Genomic DNA, 18,222 nt, shown 5'->3' on the forward strand with positions numbered 1-18,222 from the left:
AGGAGAGCCAAGATCTTGAGGAATTATGAGAAGACACTGTTCCAGATATAAGGGGAAACTTCCACCTCCACTTTGCCAGGTTCAGATTAAGTCTGAAGATGGCAAAGCAGCAAACGAGTGAAGTCTCACCCGAATGCATTCACTTCCTAAGTGGTACAAGATCCTGGTATTGGTCATGCTGAGAATAGAGGCGGGGGATGGAAGAGTAAGCCCAAGAAAAGTGAGCAAACTGGAATGTGTAATATTTCAAATGGGAAACAAAAGCAGAGTAGATAAACAAAGGTTTTTCCGGCACTGTGTATATGCTATGTTTATATGCTGGTGGGATGGGGATGGAGGTGGAAGAAGAGGCAGATTGAAAAGACAAAAGAGAGGAGGCATAATTGATGAATCGTGGAGAAAGTGATCAGCTTTGCATTGGGGGAGGGTAAACTTTTTCTCTGACATGAGACAGAAGAAAGTGAGGGTTTCTGGACTTCAGTCATGCACTTTGTAAATAACCTCGTGAGTCTTACAAACAAGGTGGAGAGATTTGGACTGGATGCAAAGGCTATTATTAAGTAGACAAATATCTCATTGAATCGATGTTGATTAATAGTTTGATGCCTGTGTGGAGAGAGAATTCTATTTGCATGGCCAAGGATTCTGTCCTTGGCCCTGTCCTGGCAAGCATTTTTTTTTTTTTAATTCAGCACCTTGGATAAAATACATAAGACTTGCTCATCAAATATGTGGATGACATGAAGCCAGAGGGATAAAGATGACAGACATATGGGATGACAGAATTAGGATCTAAAGAGTTATTGACAGGGAAAAATAATTGGTTGAATCTAACAAGGCACAAATAAGTAAGAATACATATACAATATTTTACCCCGATGAAAAAAGAAAAGTCAACAATGGAACTAGACAATTTGAGGAAGGTGTAGAAGGAACTTAGTTTAGCAGGGCCACACATAAATAAATGTCACAAAATTTTAGTTGGAGTAAATAAGTGGTATGATATATGGCTGGATGAACTTTTGCAAACTAATTATTGTATTTTCAGGAATTTTGCAAATCAGTTTTTAAACACAGCCATTACTAAAAATTAAACTGTATAAACTTAAATAAATTATATTAAAAACAAAGGTAACGAATACTGAAAACATATCTCTTCCTTTTTTTTTTTTTTACTATTATCTATACTCTTCAGATTATTTATTTCTATTGTATCTCTTGGGTGGAAATACTATATAATGCTGTTTTGCTGTTCATCTCTTCCCAGCTCTGCGTTGAGTGATGCCACATTTGTAGCTTGTAATAGGACATGGTAGGAGTATTTACACCATGGAAAGTGGCAAAGGCTACAAATCATGTCTCCCTCACCCTTAGCCCCTTGAGAGCAAGTTGTTAAACATTTACCAGCACACCACAGAATAAGTTCACAATTTAATGGTGTGGTGGGACACACACAGAGATCTTTTACACTTCCATGATGTACTGATTGATATTTAACATCTAGAATTATGGCACTGACTTATTTCTTTCTCACTTCAAGTGTAATTAGTAGGTAGGGATGCTACCTTTTAAGAATATGGATAAATTGTATGTTGAAAGGAGACAGGAGAGTAACCAGAACAGAATGACTCAAAACATTGTTAAATGAAAAATAGCTCAAGAGATACTTGGTACCCAAAAGACAGGGAGTATGGGCAAGTTGTAGTTAAGCCCTTGCTGAAACAGTATGTGAAAGAGATATTATCCTTAGCGGCCCAAGGGAATTCAAACAAGATTAACAGGTGGACCTTATAGGGAGACAAATATCAGTATCTATAGGAAAGAATGTCCAAAACATTGTCAAAAGTTAAAAATGAAAAGGTTTAAAAAAATTTTTTTTTCCGGGGCGCCTGGGTGGCTCGGTCGGTTAAGCGTCCGACTTCGGCTCAGGTCATGATCTCACGGTCGGTGAGTTCAAGCCCCGCGTCGGGCTCTGTGCTGACAGCTCAGAGCCTGGACCCTGTTTCAGATTCTGTGTCGCCCTCTCTCTCTGCTCCTCCCCTGTTCATGCTCTGTCTCTCTCTGTCTCAAAAATAAATAAACGTTAAAAAAATAAAAATAAAAAATAAAAATAAATTTTTTTTTCCTAATGTTTATTCATTTTTGAGAGAGAGAGAGAGAGCACAAGACGGGGAGGGACAGAGACAGAGAAGGAAACACAGAATCTGAAACAGGCAAACCGTCAGCACAGAGCCAGATGCAGGTCTCCAACTCGGGAATGGTGAGATCATGACCTGAGCCAAAGTCAGATGCCCAACTGACTGAGCCACCCAGGTGCCCCCAAAAATGAAAAGGTTTAGAAGTATCATGTTTTCCTTCAAGCACAGGATGTTTTAACATTTGGTAACATCAAATGGCAACCTGGGCCAGATGACCTCATAGGTATCATCCAAACCTTCTGGAATCTTTGAAGTTCAGGAGCATACAGTGCAAATAACTGGAGGCATGCACAGCCCAATTTCTATGAAGCTGATTATTTGAAGATTTGTTAAGAGAGGGCCCATATCCTCATTATTCTTCAGGCCATTAAACACTTCCACTCTGATGAAGGGCCCCAGAAGATGACAATATGCTAACATGAGGGGAAAAGACTCCTAATATATCAGACACTAGGAATGAGGATGATAAAACCTTAATGAGAGACTCCATCTTAAAAAAAAAAAAAAAAAAAAAAAGTAAGCAAAACTTTGGGGTCATTAGTTAGTGGCAGAGAGATAGATGAGATGACATTTTTGAGCTCCAATTTCAGGAATTAAAAACGCTCAATGCTGTACAGTCTAAATAAATGTATTAAAATATACATAAAATAATATGAATATAATATCATATTCTTGTGGTAAATCTCCTTCTGTGGGTTAAAGAGGCTATGGTGTGAGCTGAAGTACAGTGCAGTTGTAGATGGTGTGCTATTTGGCCTGGAGAATTCAGAGAGGTGTATTTCAAACAACAAAGAATCTTTGAGAAATGAATGGTGGAATTTTTTTTTGTTGAATTTTAGAGAAGTTGAGGACTTTGAGATGAAGGGAAGAATTGAGACTTGGAAATAGAAAACCAAATAATCAGCAGAAGAATTTTCGAGGATCTAACAGGTACTATAAGGGATTTGAAGGAATAGCAGATGAAGATTGTTGGAAATATATATCCCAGAGTTTTAAGGAGAGAGAATGGGGAAGTCTGTTCAAGAAAATTCTGTGGACAGAGTACATTAGCTGCTCAATGTTTTGGATGGCTTCACTGTGAAGAATTTTAATGTAAAGACGAGCAGACTTGGATTTCAGATGGAAAAGGATCAAAGTTGTTTAAGCAAAAAAGCTCAGTTCTAGACTTGACAGAATCATGGTGGAGTGGGGAGAAGGAATAAGGAGAAAAATAAACCAAGGGATTGTATTACAGGATGAGCTACCCTGTTTGAATGAAGGTTGAAATTAATAATGTTTAAGTGAAATCTATCAATGCTTGAAGCCAAAATGAGCAAATTAAATAATATAAAGCTATATATCTGAAGTTTCTCTTATTGTCCAACTATACATTGGATAGTATACCACACCTCCTAAAATTCTGTAGTCTATCGGAAATAGTAAAAGAGGTATCACAAGACATGGGAGAAAATACAAGGTGGTGAGTTTAGCTATATAGTCTTTGGAGAAGGACACTTCTCTGATTCCCCACATAGTGGGAGATTAACATTTAATGGAACACATATGGGGAGTCTCCTATTTGGACCCTGCCAGGAAGGCTGCATTTTGTTATTTCTCCAGAAGGAAGTTTAGAGTGGGACAAACTCAGGATGTGAGCAGAGATGGTGAAAAACAGCCATGTCTGTGTAGAACAAAATAACAATTGCAGATTAAAACTGGGGGTTGGGGCACCTGGGTGGCTCAGTTAAGCATCTGACTCTTGATTTTGGCTCAGGTAATGATCTCATGATTTGTGAGATTGAGCCCCACATAGGGCTTTGCACTGACAGCAGGGAGTTTTCTCGGGATCCTTTCTCTCTGCCCCGTCCCCACTTGCATGCTTGCTCTCACTCTCAAAATAAATGCATAAACTTAAAAAAATAAAAGAAAATAAAACAACTGGGGAATCCTTAAAGTTAATGTTTAAAATTTATTTCGAATATTTTTTGAATATTTCCTCCCTCTCTTTTTTCCCTTCTTGCCTTTTCCCCCCTTTCTTCTCTCCCTTTTCCCCTCCTTCATATTCTTATTTAACAACTATTTATTGAAGACTTAATGGTTCTGTATCAATACTAGAAATGAGAAGCAAATTTACAAAGAAGCTAATTCAGCTTAAGCTTTAGGGGACCTCACTTACATGGGCCATGAGCCATAAGTTTGTACATTTGTATAAAATAAGAAATAGTAAGACATTTTAATAAGAATCCATTAGACTTGTGTCTCTTTCCACTCAAATTTCCCTTTTGCAACATATCCCCTCAATCAGGTTGTGTTGAGTGGCAGTTCTGAGAACCAGGTAAGATGTGGTTGTATTGGTGTTACATTTAGATTGGGTTTAATGGGATATATTTAGGTTTCTTCTTGGAGCTTTTATGGACAGGTAAGTTATTGCTAGCCATTTATGGCTGCAAGGAATACAGTGAGCCAGCTCACTGGGCATGGTAACCTGAAGTACCAAGCCAGAGGTTGAATTCAAATATAAACATCACTTGGCCTATATCACATCGCTCCTGAGTCATGTGGTAAAGATGTGAAACAAGATTTGAAATGTATGAACCAAAAGCTCGTCTGTGGGAAAGTTTTCCAATCGTCAGCTCTATAAAATTTTAGGTGAGAGATTCAGTTTTCGCCTAACCAAAACCAAATTTATTCCTTACAGGAATAAATTTGATAATGCCACATAGTTAATAATTCACAATTTATAAATGTATCATGCTATTTTTTCTCTGAAATTTCTCAGAATTCCTGTGTTTTTGCATTATTGTTTGCACCCTTTACCGAAAGTACCTCTGTATGTGGTCTCATGTTTTAAGCACCCCCAACTGCCAAGAATAAAAACAAATCCAATCAACTGTGTGAGAGGAAGGACTAGATTATCTTTCCATTCTCTTTTAGAAGATTACATTACAAAGTCATTGTTATATAAAGAGATGATCAAAGAACAGGTAGCCAAAAACATAGAAATTGCATAGATGTGTCAGGCAGAGATGTGTGGTTTCTTTTTTCAAATAAATAAATATCCACTTTCATACTTAACTTGTATTCTTTTTCTTAAAGAAATCTCCCCTAAATCATATAAGCTTTAGGCCCCATAAAACGCACCTATGCTTCTGCTGGAAATACCAGAAACAAATTAAAAAGGCCAAGACATGGTGCTTGCCATCCAGGAATGTGCATTACAGGGAGGAGGTAGGCTGGCAAACAAGCTATCACAAAACTTCAGGGGCAATAGAGAAGAAGTATGTAGCAAGTTCCGTGGTCCCTTCAATGACCAAATCAAATGAAACTCTCATTTCAGCCTCTGATTATGTGTTGGTGGTAGAGGTTTGTGTAACCTGATGGAATTTTTCACATCGGCTGCTTAACACATTCCACGAGCCACTGAGTTAGATTTGTCCACTCAGGCAATCACACTTCCTCGTGAGCTGCATGGTTACTGAGTCTTAGCTTATGGGCCACATGCCTTTCGTCTTCTGTGCCACCAGCACACGGTTCCCTCCCTGAGACTTCCCTGGCTATTCACAGATTCAGATGGTCTCCAGAGCGCTGGAGAAACTCTGGACATTTGAGGCATGTTTGGAAAGACGGATAGACTTAGAGGGTCCTAAGAACCATCCAGGTCTTTGTCCACAAGAAGCAGGATGAATTCTGGCAGTGAGGCAGTACTGAAATGCTATCAGCCTAATTAATATGGTGACATCATTTCATAGAGGCTGGCCTCTCCCTGGAACCAGATGGAGCCGTGTCTGCCTGGAAACCTTTGGCAGGCTCAGACACCTTTTGCACCTTCTTTCTTACAATCTGATCCTGCAATGCACTTGAACCTTTCAATGCTTCCTTAAAATGAATGCTTTCCAAATGGGCTCATCACCTCCCTCACAGAACCAGCCCTTTTTCTGGACCTCCTCACATCTGGATTTCCTATTTTCATTCTCCAGGCTGCCCAGGCCCAATCTCCAAACCACTTTTGGTTCTTCCATTTTTCTCTTCCCCCAAGATATTCTTCCGTGAGGTGAATGAGACAAAATATGGGAAAGTGCAGAATATGTGATACCTGAAACATACTGGGCAATCAGTGAATGACAGTTCGCTTTCTCTCCACCTTTCCTCCCTGACCTAGGCATTAGAACAATTCTGTAATTCTCTCACCAGGGCCCAGCGTACTCTTCTCACCATTCCATACCATACAACATTACAATAGGCATTGTCTAAACTGTTGCGGTAACAAACCTTATGTCTAATCCTCTCTAGTAGGTTGACTTGTGTTCTTCAAAAATCTGTGTCTAAACCCTAACCCTCAGTTCGAGGACTGTGGTCTTACTTGGATAAAGGCTCTTTGGAGATGTAATTAATTTAAGGATCCTGAAATGAGAGCATCTTGGATTTAGAGTGGACCCTGTATTCAATGACAAGCGTCCTCATAAAAAGAGGGAAAGACTCAGAGACTGAGGGAAGGGAGCCCATGTGATGATGGAGGCAGAGTGGACTGATGCATCTTCAGACCAAGAAATGCCAAGGACTGCCATAGCCACCAGAGGCTAGGAGAAGGTGATGGAATGGACTCTCCCTCAGAGGCTCCAGAAGGAACTAATCCTGCCAACACTAAATCTGGACACCCGGAAATTTGAAAGAATAAATTTCTGTTGTCTTAAGCCCCCACGTTTGCAGAAATTTGTTATGGCCGCCCTAGGACACTAATACACCCCCTTTGCCCGACCCTTAAGGCTCTTCCCAATCTGAGTGTGGCCTGCCCTTCTAAGGTTCACTCTTTCTACCCTCCTTTACAACTGCCCCTCTTCCGCATATTGACAGTCTCAAGATCATTCAGTGATTAGTTGTACATTTTGCCTTTTCCAACATGACCTCTTTCCCTTCTCTAAAACTCATTGTGTCTTCTGTACTTTTTCAAATCCTAATCATGAAATGAAAGGTATACCCTATCGTGATTTCTCTCATGTTCTAAATTCTTGTAGCTCACATTTGACATTGAATCATGTCAGCATTTGTTTCACTTTTCACATATGTGAGTATCTCCTTGAGGGTGGGATGTTTTAGTAAAATGTTGCATAAGTAAATGATATGCAAAAGTACCAAAGGAGAATTTAGGTGTTAAGGGCTAAACTGTGTTTTCCGAAAGACATATGTTGAAGCTCTAACCCCCAGTATCTCAGAATGTGACTGTATTTGGATCTAGGGCTTTTAAAGAGGTAATTGAGGTTAAATGAGGTCACATGAGTGGGCTCTAACCCAATATGACTGATGTCCTTTAAGAAGAAATTTGGACATTAGGGATTTGCGTGCACAGAGGAACAACCATGTAAAGAGGCAGTAGGAGGGTGGCCTTCTGCAAGCCAAGGAGAGAGGCCTGGAATAGATACTTCCCGTAGAGCACTCAGAGGAAACCAATCCTGCCGGCATCTTGATCTTGGACTTCCAGCCTCCAGAACTGTGAGAAAATAAATTTCCATTGTTTAAGCCACTCAGTTTGTGATATTTTGTTATGGCAGCTGTAGCCAAAGAATACAGTAGGTAAAAAGCTAAGACTAAAAGTTAAGAAAAATTAGCACCTGAAAGGGAAAATAAAAAGAGGAACATTACTGACACTCTTCTCTCAAGTGCCAGTACTATTCCTAAAATGGCATACAGCTGGACAAAGCCCTTAGTAAAGCCCAGAGACTTCTGGGTTTATTATGAAAACAGTATCACTTTAGTATGAAGTTCAAAGAGATCTGAGAATGGAACTGGCACCTGTCCTCCACCATTCTTCACCCTTTTCTAGAATGATGTTACTGCCTAACCTATAGTTAGGAAGTTACCTGACAGTCTCATTAGTTATTCTGCTAATTAAATTTATATAAGGTTTAGCCATGGGGCTTAAGCCTAGGCATTTACTGGGATTGATTGTAAGGGGATAAGGATTAGTGGGTCCACTGAATACACTAGTAGGTATCAGGACAATACTGGTATCTCATCCCATCTCATCTCATCTCATCTCATCTCATCTCATCTCATCTCATCTTATCTTATCTTATCTTACCTTATCTTATCATTCATCTGTCTGCCAAGATCGGATCAGTGTGCTTTTCTCTTTCTCATTCTTTTACCATCCTATAACCTCCATTGCTCAGGGGGGAAAAATGTACTGGAATTGATTCCATAATATTTAAACTAAATTTGGAATTTTGAGCTCCCTTCTGGAAAGTAATTTTAGAGGCTCATTGACTGAATGTAGTATGTCCAAAGGGTGGTATTTGAAATGGTGAGGACCTTAAATATTGAGGCACCTTAGAGTGGTTGAAATATGTGATATTTGGTCAGAAGTATACAGAGGGCTTCCCGTTGGATGAGGGTATCAGCTTGTCCTCCATGGGTCTTAAGGCAAGGGCTGGGACTGTTAGGTGGACCTTGCAGAATGCTGATTTCATTTCACCACAAAAACTTCCACTGCATCATCTAATTCCCTCAGGACCAGAGGTAATGAGGTATAGAGGACCACTGAATGCCATGTAGCTTAGTGGTTAAGAGGGTTTTGGAGTCCAAGCTTTACCTCTTATTAGTCATGTGACCTAGTCTAGGTACTTAATTCACTTAGCTTTAGTATCGCTATCAAAATGAGATTAAAGATCATACCTACCTCATTTTGGGTAATAGATGAAAGCCTGGGTGTAAACCTGGGTGACTCAGTCGGTTAAGTGTCCAACTTCAGCTCAGGTCATGATCTCATAGTTCGTGGGTCTGAGCCCCATGTCCGGCTCTGTGCTGACAGTGCAGAGCCTGGAGCCTTCTTCAGATTCTGCTGTCTCTCTCTCTGCTCCTTCCCTGCTCACTCTCTCTCTCACTCTCTCTCTCAAAAATAAACATTAAAGATTAAAAAAAAAAAAAAAAGATGGTTTAATGTATTTACTCACAGAGTTCACCCATGCCTCTGCCTGGTTTTGAGCTCTAGGCTCTGTTTGACTTCATTATATCATGTTGTTTCCAAGGTTGCTTCCAAAAACAAGATATAATTGGGAAGGCAGAGGGGAGTGGATTGAAAAGGATAGGAGTTAGCCCCATTCTATGGCCAACTAGGTTGCCATAGTTGACAAAATGATCTTAATCAGTGAAGTCATGTGTCTATTTAAACACCAAAAGAAGCAATTTCTTCTCCTTTGCCCCCAGTCTTCACCTCCTCTGCTTCCTTTCATCTCTAATCTCTAGTCCCCAGCAGGCAGGTAGGGTGGTCCTCACCCACAACTGGAATATCTCTGATGGAGTCATTTCTTACCCATTCTTTGCCCTCTTCACCAGTTACATCCATTGTTTTTGAAAGCTGACCCTGACTAGACTCATTATTACATTAAAAAATATTAAATTCAGGGGTGCCTGGGTGGCTTAGTTGGTCAAGCACCCGACTCTTGATTTTGGCTCACGAAATCATCTCACGGTTTGTAAGATAATAGCCTCATGTTGGGCTCTGTGCTGACAATGCAGAGCCTGTTTGGGATTCTCTCTCTCCCTCTCTGCCCCTTCCACACTCAAGCTCTCTCTCTCTCAAAATAAATAAATAAACTTAAAAAAATATTAAACGCAGGATTTAATTCTGTTTCATATCGTAAAATATGAAAATTAAGAAGCAAATACGAGTAAAAGAACAAGTAAGCCTGGATTTGAAGTAGATCATTCTCAGAAAGACCTCTGGGGATACTTTATAGCCATCACCCCTTAAATATCTCTTGATGATAGTCCATTCTGAGATTGATGTATCTTGAATTTTGTAAAAATGTATCAAGCACCTATTAAGCTCAGTAATCCCAATAATATGTATGATAATAAGCTGTCTGGTTGAAATCTACTAAGTAAAGTTGTGTCTAGGAGAGACTGGAAAGAATATGAGGTGTTTTATTGGGGATCTTTGTCATCACTAATGAACAACAAGAAATAGTTTGAAAAGTTCCTTGAGATATTCACTTAAAAATGCCACCAAAACTTCAGAAAAGTACAGTCTCTAAGGTAAAGTTACTATGTATTAAGAATGGCTCCATTCCAATGTATGCTTTATGTACATTATATTATTTGGTACTCACAACTTGTTGGCATTATAATTCCTGTTTTACAGATTAGAAAATTAGGTACAGAGAGGCTTAGTAACATTCTCAAGATCACACAGTACCATATATCTAAAATTTTGTATATACTTTTTCTTAAAGTCATATTTTCCTCTACCAAATTATGAAAGGCCATAGAAGGAATTGAAGACATAGACATCACAATATAGGTGTTTTTTTTTTTTTCTCATAACAATTAAGTTTACTTTTATTCTTCTTGCCCAAACTGTAAACTATCATTTTGGGTACCATTAATATTACACAGACTTATTTTTCAAATGTGTTCTACTTCTTTAGTAAAATTAGAAGAAACCCCAATTTTCTTTAAAAAAAATTTTTTTTTAACATTTATTTATTTTTGAGAGACAGACAGAGCACAAGCAGGGGAGGGGCAGAGAGAGAGGGAGACACAGAATCCAAAGCAGGCTCCAGGCTCTGAGCTGTCAGCACAGAGCCTGATGCAGGGCTTGAACTCACAAACCGTGAGATCATGACCTGAGTCAAAGTTGGATGCTTAACCAACTGAGCCACCCACGTGCCCCCCCCTTTTTTATAATATTTTTGAAACTCCAATTTTCAAACAGGTGTGAGTGCATTCAGAAAAGAACCACCATGTGATTTTAGATACGGATGCTAATTCCTAAACATTGGTTATCATTTCTTAACTCAAGTGCTTAGAATGTTTAAAATGCTACATATTCATGTGGATTTCTCAAGGATATTGTAAGATATGTTTTTTTTGTGCATACTTAAGCTTATATATGTATTTTAGATTATATGAATACTGAGAAGCATACACATACAGTATGATATTTACATATTGTTTCTTTTTTTTTTTTGGAGAGAACTTCACCCTCACAATTATTAAATGTACATAAAATCTAAATAGCAAATACAACTTATATTGGAACAGGTCTGACTACTCATTGGGAATAGCTGTTCTTTGCTTTTATGATATTGGAAAAGAGAAGAGTTAGTAAAGAAATACAAGCGTTTCTCAAGCCCCTCTTCCCTAAAACACATTCCATCCAATCTCCAGAATAGGCTGGAATATCCGTCTCTACCCCCACCCCACCATCCTCTCAATGCAGTGGGAAAGTCGGTGGGTAATTGGGTCCAGATTGGAGATGTTTAAATATTCATGAGGCTGGCAGGGGACTGGGAGGGGGGTGCCTGTCTAGAAGGGGGGTGGGGGCTGGGGAAGTGATTAGTCATTGAAAGCTAGTGAACAATTCTCAGAAAGAGAAAGGGAAGAAAAAGACAGATAGACGGGGGAAAGGGGAGAAAAGAGGGGAAGAGAGGGCAGAGGAGAGAGCCGGCGAGGGAGAGGGAGAGAGAGCGAGCGAGCATGTGCGTTGAGCAGTAGCTGTGGACCTTACAGTTGCTGCTAACTGCCCTGGTGTGTGTGAGGGAGAGAGAGAGAGGGAGGGAGGGAGGGAGAGGGAGAGCGCGCTAGCGCGAGAGAGCGAGTGAGCAAGCGAGCAGAAAAGAGGTGGAGAGGGGGGGAATAAGAAAGAGAGAGGAGGAAGGAGAGAAGGCAGGAAGAAGGCAAGGGACGATACAACCATGCTGTGCTGTATGAGAAGAACCAAACAGGTAGAGCTAAAGATTTTTACTTCTTGCTGTTGTGAAATTACCAGACTGCAATATTTCCCTGTAAAAGCAGGGGGAAAAATATTTTAACTGCTTGTGCTCTGGCCATGGTGCCCGCGTTTCCTTAGCATATGGTAACTGATGGTTGCATCCCAGCTTTTATTCCAGTCTGTCTTTCATGCTCTGGTCTGGGGACGCTGCTACTAATTAGGATGAGGTTAGAAAAAAAGATGCCTGTTTGGCTAGAAATAAGATTTTGGGGGCTCTTAGTGAATGTTCAGCGTTTTAGGTCTCTGGTTTTGCGGGTGTGGATATGGAGAGGGGTGTGGGGAGAAGATGTGGACTCTACCTACAAGATGGGGAGGCAGTCCTTTAAATTATTTGCAAAAAAGCGGGGTGAAGGAATAATATTCAGTAATAAGTGTTGCTTGTTCTGTCGTACAATTTTCTCACATGTGCTGCGGAAGAAGCCTTATTTCGTCCATGCAGGAGCTTCAAATGGGCGCAGGTATTAATGGAAAAACATGGGAAGGATTTATTTATTTATTTTTCAATGAATGAATGAAACTGTGGTTTGAGATTTTTTTTTTTTTTTAAGAGAAGCTAAAGACGACTGGGGCTGTGAGGGAAATTGGCCGTGTGGAAGGGGAAAATCCCCTTCCCAAGATCGGTAGCCGATTGTGCACCAGCTGGTCGGAGGAGAGGGTGGACCACGCCCCTAGGAGCTTTGGGCTGCGATGGGATGGGAAAGACGAGCCCAGTATTACCTGTTGGAAATCAGGTCTTTTCCCTTCTCCCTTCCCTTGCATCTTTCCTGGGGTTGTCAGTGACCGGAGACGGGCTCACATTTTGGATAATAAGCATGGTGACTCATTTTCATCAGGAAGAGGGACACAGACGGGATTAGCGAGAATCCGAGTCCCCTCGTTCCCTCCCCCACTACCCAGGTTTCTCTTCTATGGCAAATTGCTCACTTATTTCTTGAAAGACATTTTAGAAACTTGATTGGGCTGAAGGTAGGGAGGAATGACGAGTTCAGTATTCTGCAGCAACCGGCAGTGCCCTGGCATTCTTCAAATGAAGCTTTCAAACATTTATTGGAACGTGTTTGAGTGATTTTGGCGAAGGTGAAAGAGGGAAAAAAAAAATGGGTGTGAGGTGTGGGGAAGTGTGTGTGCGCGCGTGTGTGTGCATACTCGTGGGAAGGGAGGCCGTCTGGGTCAAAAAAGCCCTTTGCAGGTTGATTGCCTTAGGGGTGGGGTGCAAGAGATAGGATTTGGGCATTATTCCTGTACAGGTATTGGGTATTGGGCAATTTGTAATACACTCGCTGAATCCGAAGGGGGTGGAGGGGAGTGGAGACGAAACAGCCTGCCAGCTTTGCACATTTAGCCATCGCCCTGGAAGGAGGGGTGGGGGGTGATAAGGATGGAGAAGGAAGAGGGAGGGGAAGGGAAACAGAAGCAGAAGAGCAGATCAGTGGGTGCAGAGGGTGGAGAGGCATGGGGAAAATAAGTTAAATAAATAAATAAATAAATAAATAAATAAAGCAGGTACCCCAGGGGTTCTGTGTGTGGATCCTATAGGAGTGTTTGAAGAAGAGCATGAGAGTCTTACATGCACCACTTTCCTAAAATGTTCTGTGGTTCCAGAGATTGATGCCTCCATTGGCTCATTTTTCAAACCAGGACATTTCCTTTCCTTGTCTTCCTTCATTCTAATACATAAATGCAATAGATACAGGTGGCTGGGTTAAGCACACTGTCAAGGAAAGGTTCTGAGGTTACCCCACTGGTGAGCTGAGGAAATAAAATTTAGGAAGGCGGAGCCCTAAGGAAGTCAATGCTATTCATTAGAAAAGCTTTAATTTCAGATAGAAAAATGTACCGGCTTATAACTTTTTGCCACCATATGTATACACATACAAGTATACACACACCCCCTTCAACAAAGGAAACCAAGTATAATTTTAGAAAGGGAATTGAAGCTAAAAGAATTCCCTTCCCAAAAAGGGGACAGCTGCCTTTACTTGGGTTCTATCTCACTAACAGCCCCAAGCATTCACTGGGATGTGCAGAGTGATAAAGCTGAAATTGTGTGTTTAGGGAGTTGTAGAAATTCGCATGTAAATGCGTGTAGCATCCGCATACTCCATGTACAACAGTCATGCATGTACTCTGTATAGATTCCACATGCCCGCATGTGTCTTAGCATAATTCATATTCGAGAGAGAAAATGAAAGGTATAGATATTGTATTTACCCATGCATTTCATACATGTGTACTTCTGTGTGAAATGGTCATGTGCCCTCTTGAGTACTGTTGTGTATCATTCACGTAAGTCAGTATTTAGGGTACCATTAAATCAGACAGAAGGAAATGGTGTATTCAGGGCGTGGGCTCCATACTACACTGACTGGCATTTATATAGCGTGAGTACTTAAGTCTCACACAGGTTTCCTGCTTGTGCGTGAAATGATCCTATATCATTCAAGGCAGAACCCGATTGTGTTTACCCTTCTGCCATCTATTCATCATCCTCATTCTTAACAGGGAATAAAACAAGGGCAAAAACCTGCAAAGGTCTAAACTCTGCCACACCCATGAAATCCAGCAGAAACGTGGGAGGGGGTGGAGGGATTGCACTTCCTTCCTCTTCCACTTGAGCCGCATAAAGAAGCAATCTTGGATTTCTGAGTTGTAATACATGGCCAGTGGGTGAGAGGAAAGCGTAAATGATCTTTATTAGCCATTAATTACCACTCTGGAATATTAGAGCAGGAAGAGAATGGGAATGGGGCGACAATGAGAGGATGGTAAAGGAGTGGACAGAGGAGGAATAAAATAAAAGAATCCTGGAGATTGTATTGGTTTGTGATTTTCAAATATCTTGGGGCTAACTTTAAATAGCTGAATTACCACGCATATTGCAGATGATGAAAAACTTGCAAGACGGGATCTGAGTCCACAAAGCCAGAGAACTGAGGTGTTTCCTTTGTTTAAAAATAAGGATTTTAAATTGCAATCTAAGTGTAAAGAATACCGGGGCAAGCAAGTAGCCCCACCCCCGGCCCCCACCTCTCAACCCCACCGACATCTGCTTTTTTCCTCGTAAAACAAATAAATCTTATCTGAGAGAGTGTGAGCTGTGGTTTGGAATTCCAGCCTCACTGCGCCTTTCCCTTGCAGTGCTGGAAAGGTGTGGAAGGATGCCGCCTTGCCGCTTGGTGCAGACGCTTCCTCCTAGTGATAAATTGGATTCCTCCTAAATCTCACTGAGCCACACCCAGTGTCACCCAGGGACTAAGTGAATTAATTAAATGGAGGCATTCTACTTAATATAATTGAAACTGGTTTTTTTTTTTTTAATGGTGATTTCTATCACACATATCCAAATTTAAACAGAAGAAGCAATCATTTAAGGACATTTTGTTTTTTTCCTGCCAAATTATCTGGACTTGCAGGGAACCTTAGAAAATTCATGGTAAATCTGGAAATGAGTTCATATCTGGTGACTCTAATTCCTCCTAGCCCATGCCAGGGTGCATTCACAATGAGCCCTGTGCCCTTAGGCTGTAAGCCTGCAACTCAGTTCCCCCCTCCACACCCATGCGGAGGCAATTGGGATAAGAAAATGTAGGGTTAATTTTCTCTCTTGCTGAGTTGGCAAAACTACAGAAACCTCCTTTCATGTTTTATTCGAAAGGGCAGAGCTCCTGTTCAGAGAGGGAGAGTGGCTTAGGGTCTCCCTTTGCCTCCGTCATGGTGAAATTGTCAGTGTTGTGCCTGGGGCTGATTAATCCACAGACTTCAGTTTTACCTGGCTTCATAAAGAAGGGGGGGGGGGGTGTTCTATCAGTCAACACTAGAGCATATATATATATTAACCAAATGTTCCCTTGTTCTCATTGAGAGAGTAAGATAAGTCTAAAATCTTCCTCTAATATTAAAGGAACATTTCAAATGATGCACGTAGCAGGTCATCTCAAGAGAAGATACAGCATTTAATTATTCACTTCCTTATTAGCTATCATAGAAGCATTCAGGCAGCCAAACGTGTCTGTTGTCCAGCAAAAAAAAGTGATTATGGGCAGCTCTCCCTTTTGAAGTGTGGTCAGGTTGCCTCCGCAAAATTGTATTGAAGTCTGCTTAACATTCTCTGAGGTGTTGGGAAGAGCACTGTGCTGAGAGTCCTCAGTGTATTCCAATTAATGATTCTGTGATCTTGAATGAATCACATAATATTGAGCTTCAGTTTCTTCCTATGAGATGGAGTCTAAAAAATAAAAAATAAAACCAAACTAACAAAAACCCGACTTCCTGACCCTAAAGAGTATCTGTAGGGATTAAACCAAACTCACGTGAAGACAAAATCAATACAAAAGTGAGAAAATTTTCTCTCCAAGTTTTGTGAAGTTTTGTGATGCTTGGAATTGCCAGTTTGTCAGGATTGTTGTGTGTCTATTGTTAGCGAACAGTTCCTTCTGATCATGGGTGATTCCTCTTCTTCATCACTCCTCATTTCTTATTCCATTTACTTTAATATAGCTTCTGTTTTCATATTCTGAAAAAGACACCACAAAAAGTGGCTCTTCAGTTTCCATCTTACTTGACATCTCTTTGGTATTTTGTATTGTGGTCCCTTCCTCTTCCTGAAATTCCTCACTTGTCTCCCCTGGCAGCTACCCTGGCTCTCCTCCCTCTCAGATTAGCTTTTCTCAGTCTTCTTGCTGGCTTTTTCACTCTCTTCCCCCCAAATATCAATTATCTTCTGGTTAATGATCTTGATCCAGTAGATGGCATCCATCGACACACTAATTGACACATCCATTGATACATTAGGTGATGTCATCCATGTTGGGAGTTTTAACCACTGGGTGATTTCCAAATCTGTAGACTATAGATATCTCTCCTCAGCACCTAATCCATGGATATCACTAGGTCTAGGTATTTCCAGACACCGCAATAATGTACAGAACCAGTCTCAGTATCTTCTATGTTGTACCACTTAGTCTTCCTGTAGATTCCTACTTTTATGCTATAATACCTTCTATTCAGCTTCTGAGTTCTAGGAACCTGGGAGAAATCTTGGAGGCAGTCCGTTCCATCAATCCTCACATCCAGATAATAAATTTTTTGATTCTAGGTAAAAAGCTTTTGAATCCATCCTCTGCTTTTCAACTCCACCACAAATAACCTGGTTCTGACTTTCATTACCTCTCATCTGGGCCAAGGCAATAGCTTCTTGCATAGACTTCCTATCTCCCTCTTGGTCTCCTCCAATTCTTCTTGCGTAGAACACCACACTTAATCTTTAACTAATGCAAATCTGGTCATTTTATTTTCCTTATTGAAATACACCAGTAGTCCCTTGTTAACTGTAAACTAAAATATAAAGTCCTCAACATGGATGACATGATCTAGTCTTGCCTACCTTTCTTTTTTTTTTTTATTTAAAAAAAATTTTTTTTAATGTTTATTTATTTTTGACAGAGAGAGAGAGAGAGAGAGAGAGAGAGAGAGAGAGAGCATGAGCGGGGGAGGGGCAGAGAAAGAGGGAGACACAGAATCTGAAGCAGGCTCCAGGCTCTGAGCTGTCAGCACAGAGCCCAACGAGAGGCTCGAACTCACAGACCGTGAGATCATGACCTGAGCCAAAGTCGGACGTTCAGCCGACTGAGCCACCCAGGTGCCCCCATCTTGCCTACCTTTCCAATGACATCCTCAAATACCTGCTCACACCTTATGACACCACGTCAGCATTTCAGGCCTTGGTGCCTTTGCACATACTGACATGACACTTTCTCCCTGCCTGGAAAATTCACATTTCCTCTGTCAGAGTTAGCTCTTTGAAGCCATTCTTGACCTTCCTAAGTTCCACTTTATTTGTGACTATGCTATATTTTATAACATCACAATCATATCACCTGTTTTACTACATAGCATTTGTTTTTTTTTTTTTTTTCCCAAACTGTCATCTCTACTGTGAGCTGCTTGGGTGGAGTCTTAATTCTTTCTCTACTTCCAGGCCTATCACAATGTTTGATACATACAGTAACTGGTTTTATCAGTGCGTTGTATGTTTCCTAAATTAATACAAAACCAGGCTTACAAACTTTCATAAATTGTGGCATATCTAAATGGATGGAACCACTAGTAGATTTTTGTTTAATCTATTGGCATCCAATTTTAAGGTGAAGCTAATCATCATTGATTCTTAGTATTAACCTATATGTAGCACAACCATCAGTTTTTAATGAAAGCAGGCACAAAATGAGCCCATTTATATTGCAATTCTCCAAACTACTATAACTGTTACTATTTGAA

At 40.5% G+C, this 18,222-nt stretch overlaps 1 protein-coding gene across 2 annotated transcripts in view; it reads left to right on the plus strand.

Annotated features, from left to right (window-relative positions):
- The window catches only part of GAP43 (growth associated protein 43), a 127,147-nt gene that overhangs the window by 14,073 nt on the left and 94,852 nt on the right, over positions 1–18,222 (plus strand). The window contains exon 1 of one of the 2 annotated variants that reach the window (NM_001009303.1): positions 11,816–11,899. The exons of the other annotated variant lie outside the window; for it this stretch is intronic. Within the exon in view, the coding sequence (NP_001009303.1) occupies positions 11,870–11,899 (30 nt within the window). The 5' untranslated portion in view covers positions 11,816–11,869. Of the gene's footprint in view, positions 1–11,815; positions 11,900–18,222 lie in introns of those variants that run through there. 2 annotated transcript variants of the gene reach the window in all.

Source organism: Felis catus, chromosome C2, assembly GCF_018350175.1.
Source record: "Felis catus isolate Fca126 chromosome C2, F.catus_Fca126_mat1.0, whole genome shotgun sequence".
Taxonomy (NCBI): domain Eukaryota; kingdom Metazoa; phylum Chordata; class Mammalia; order Carnivora; family Felidae; genus Felis; species Felis catus.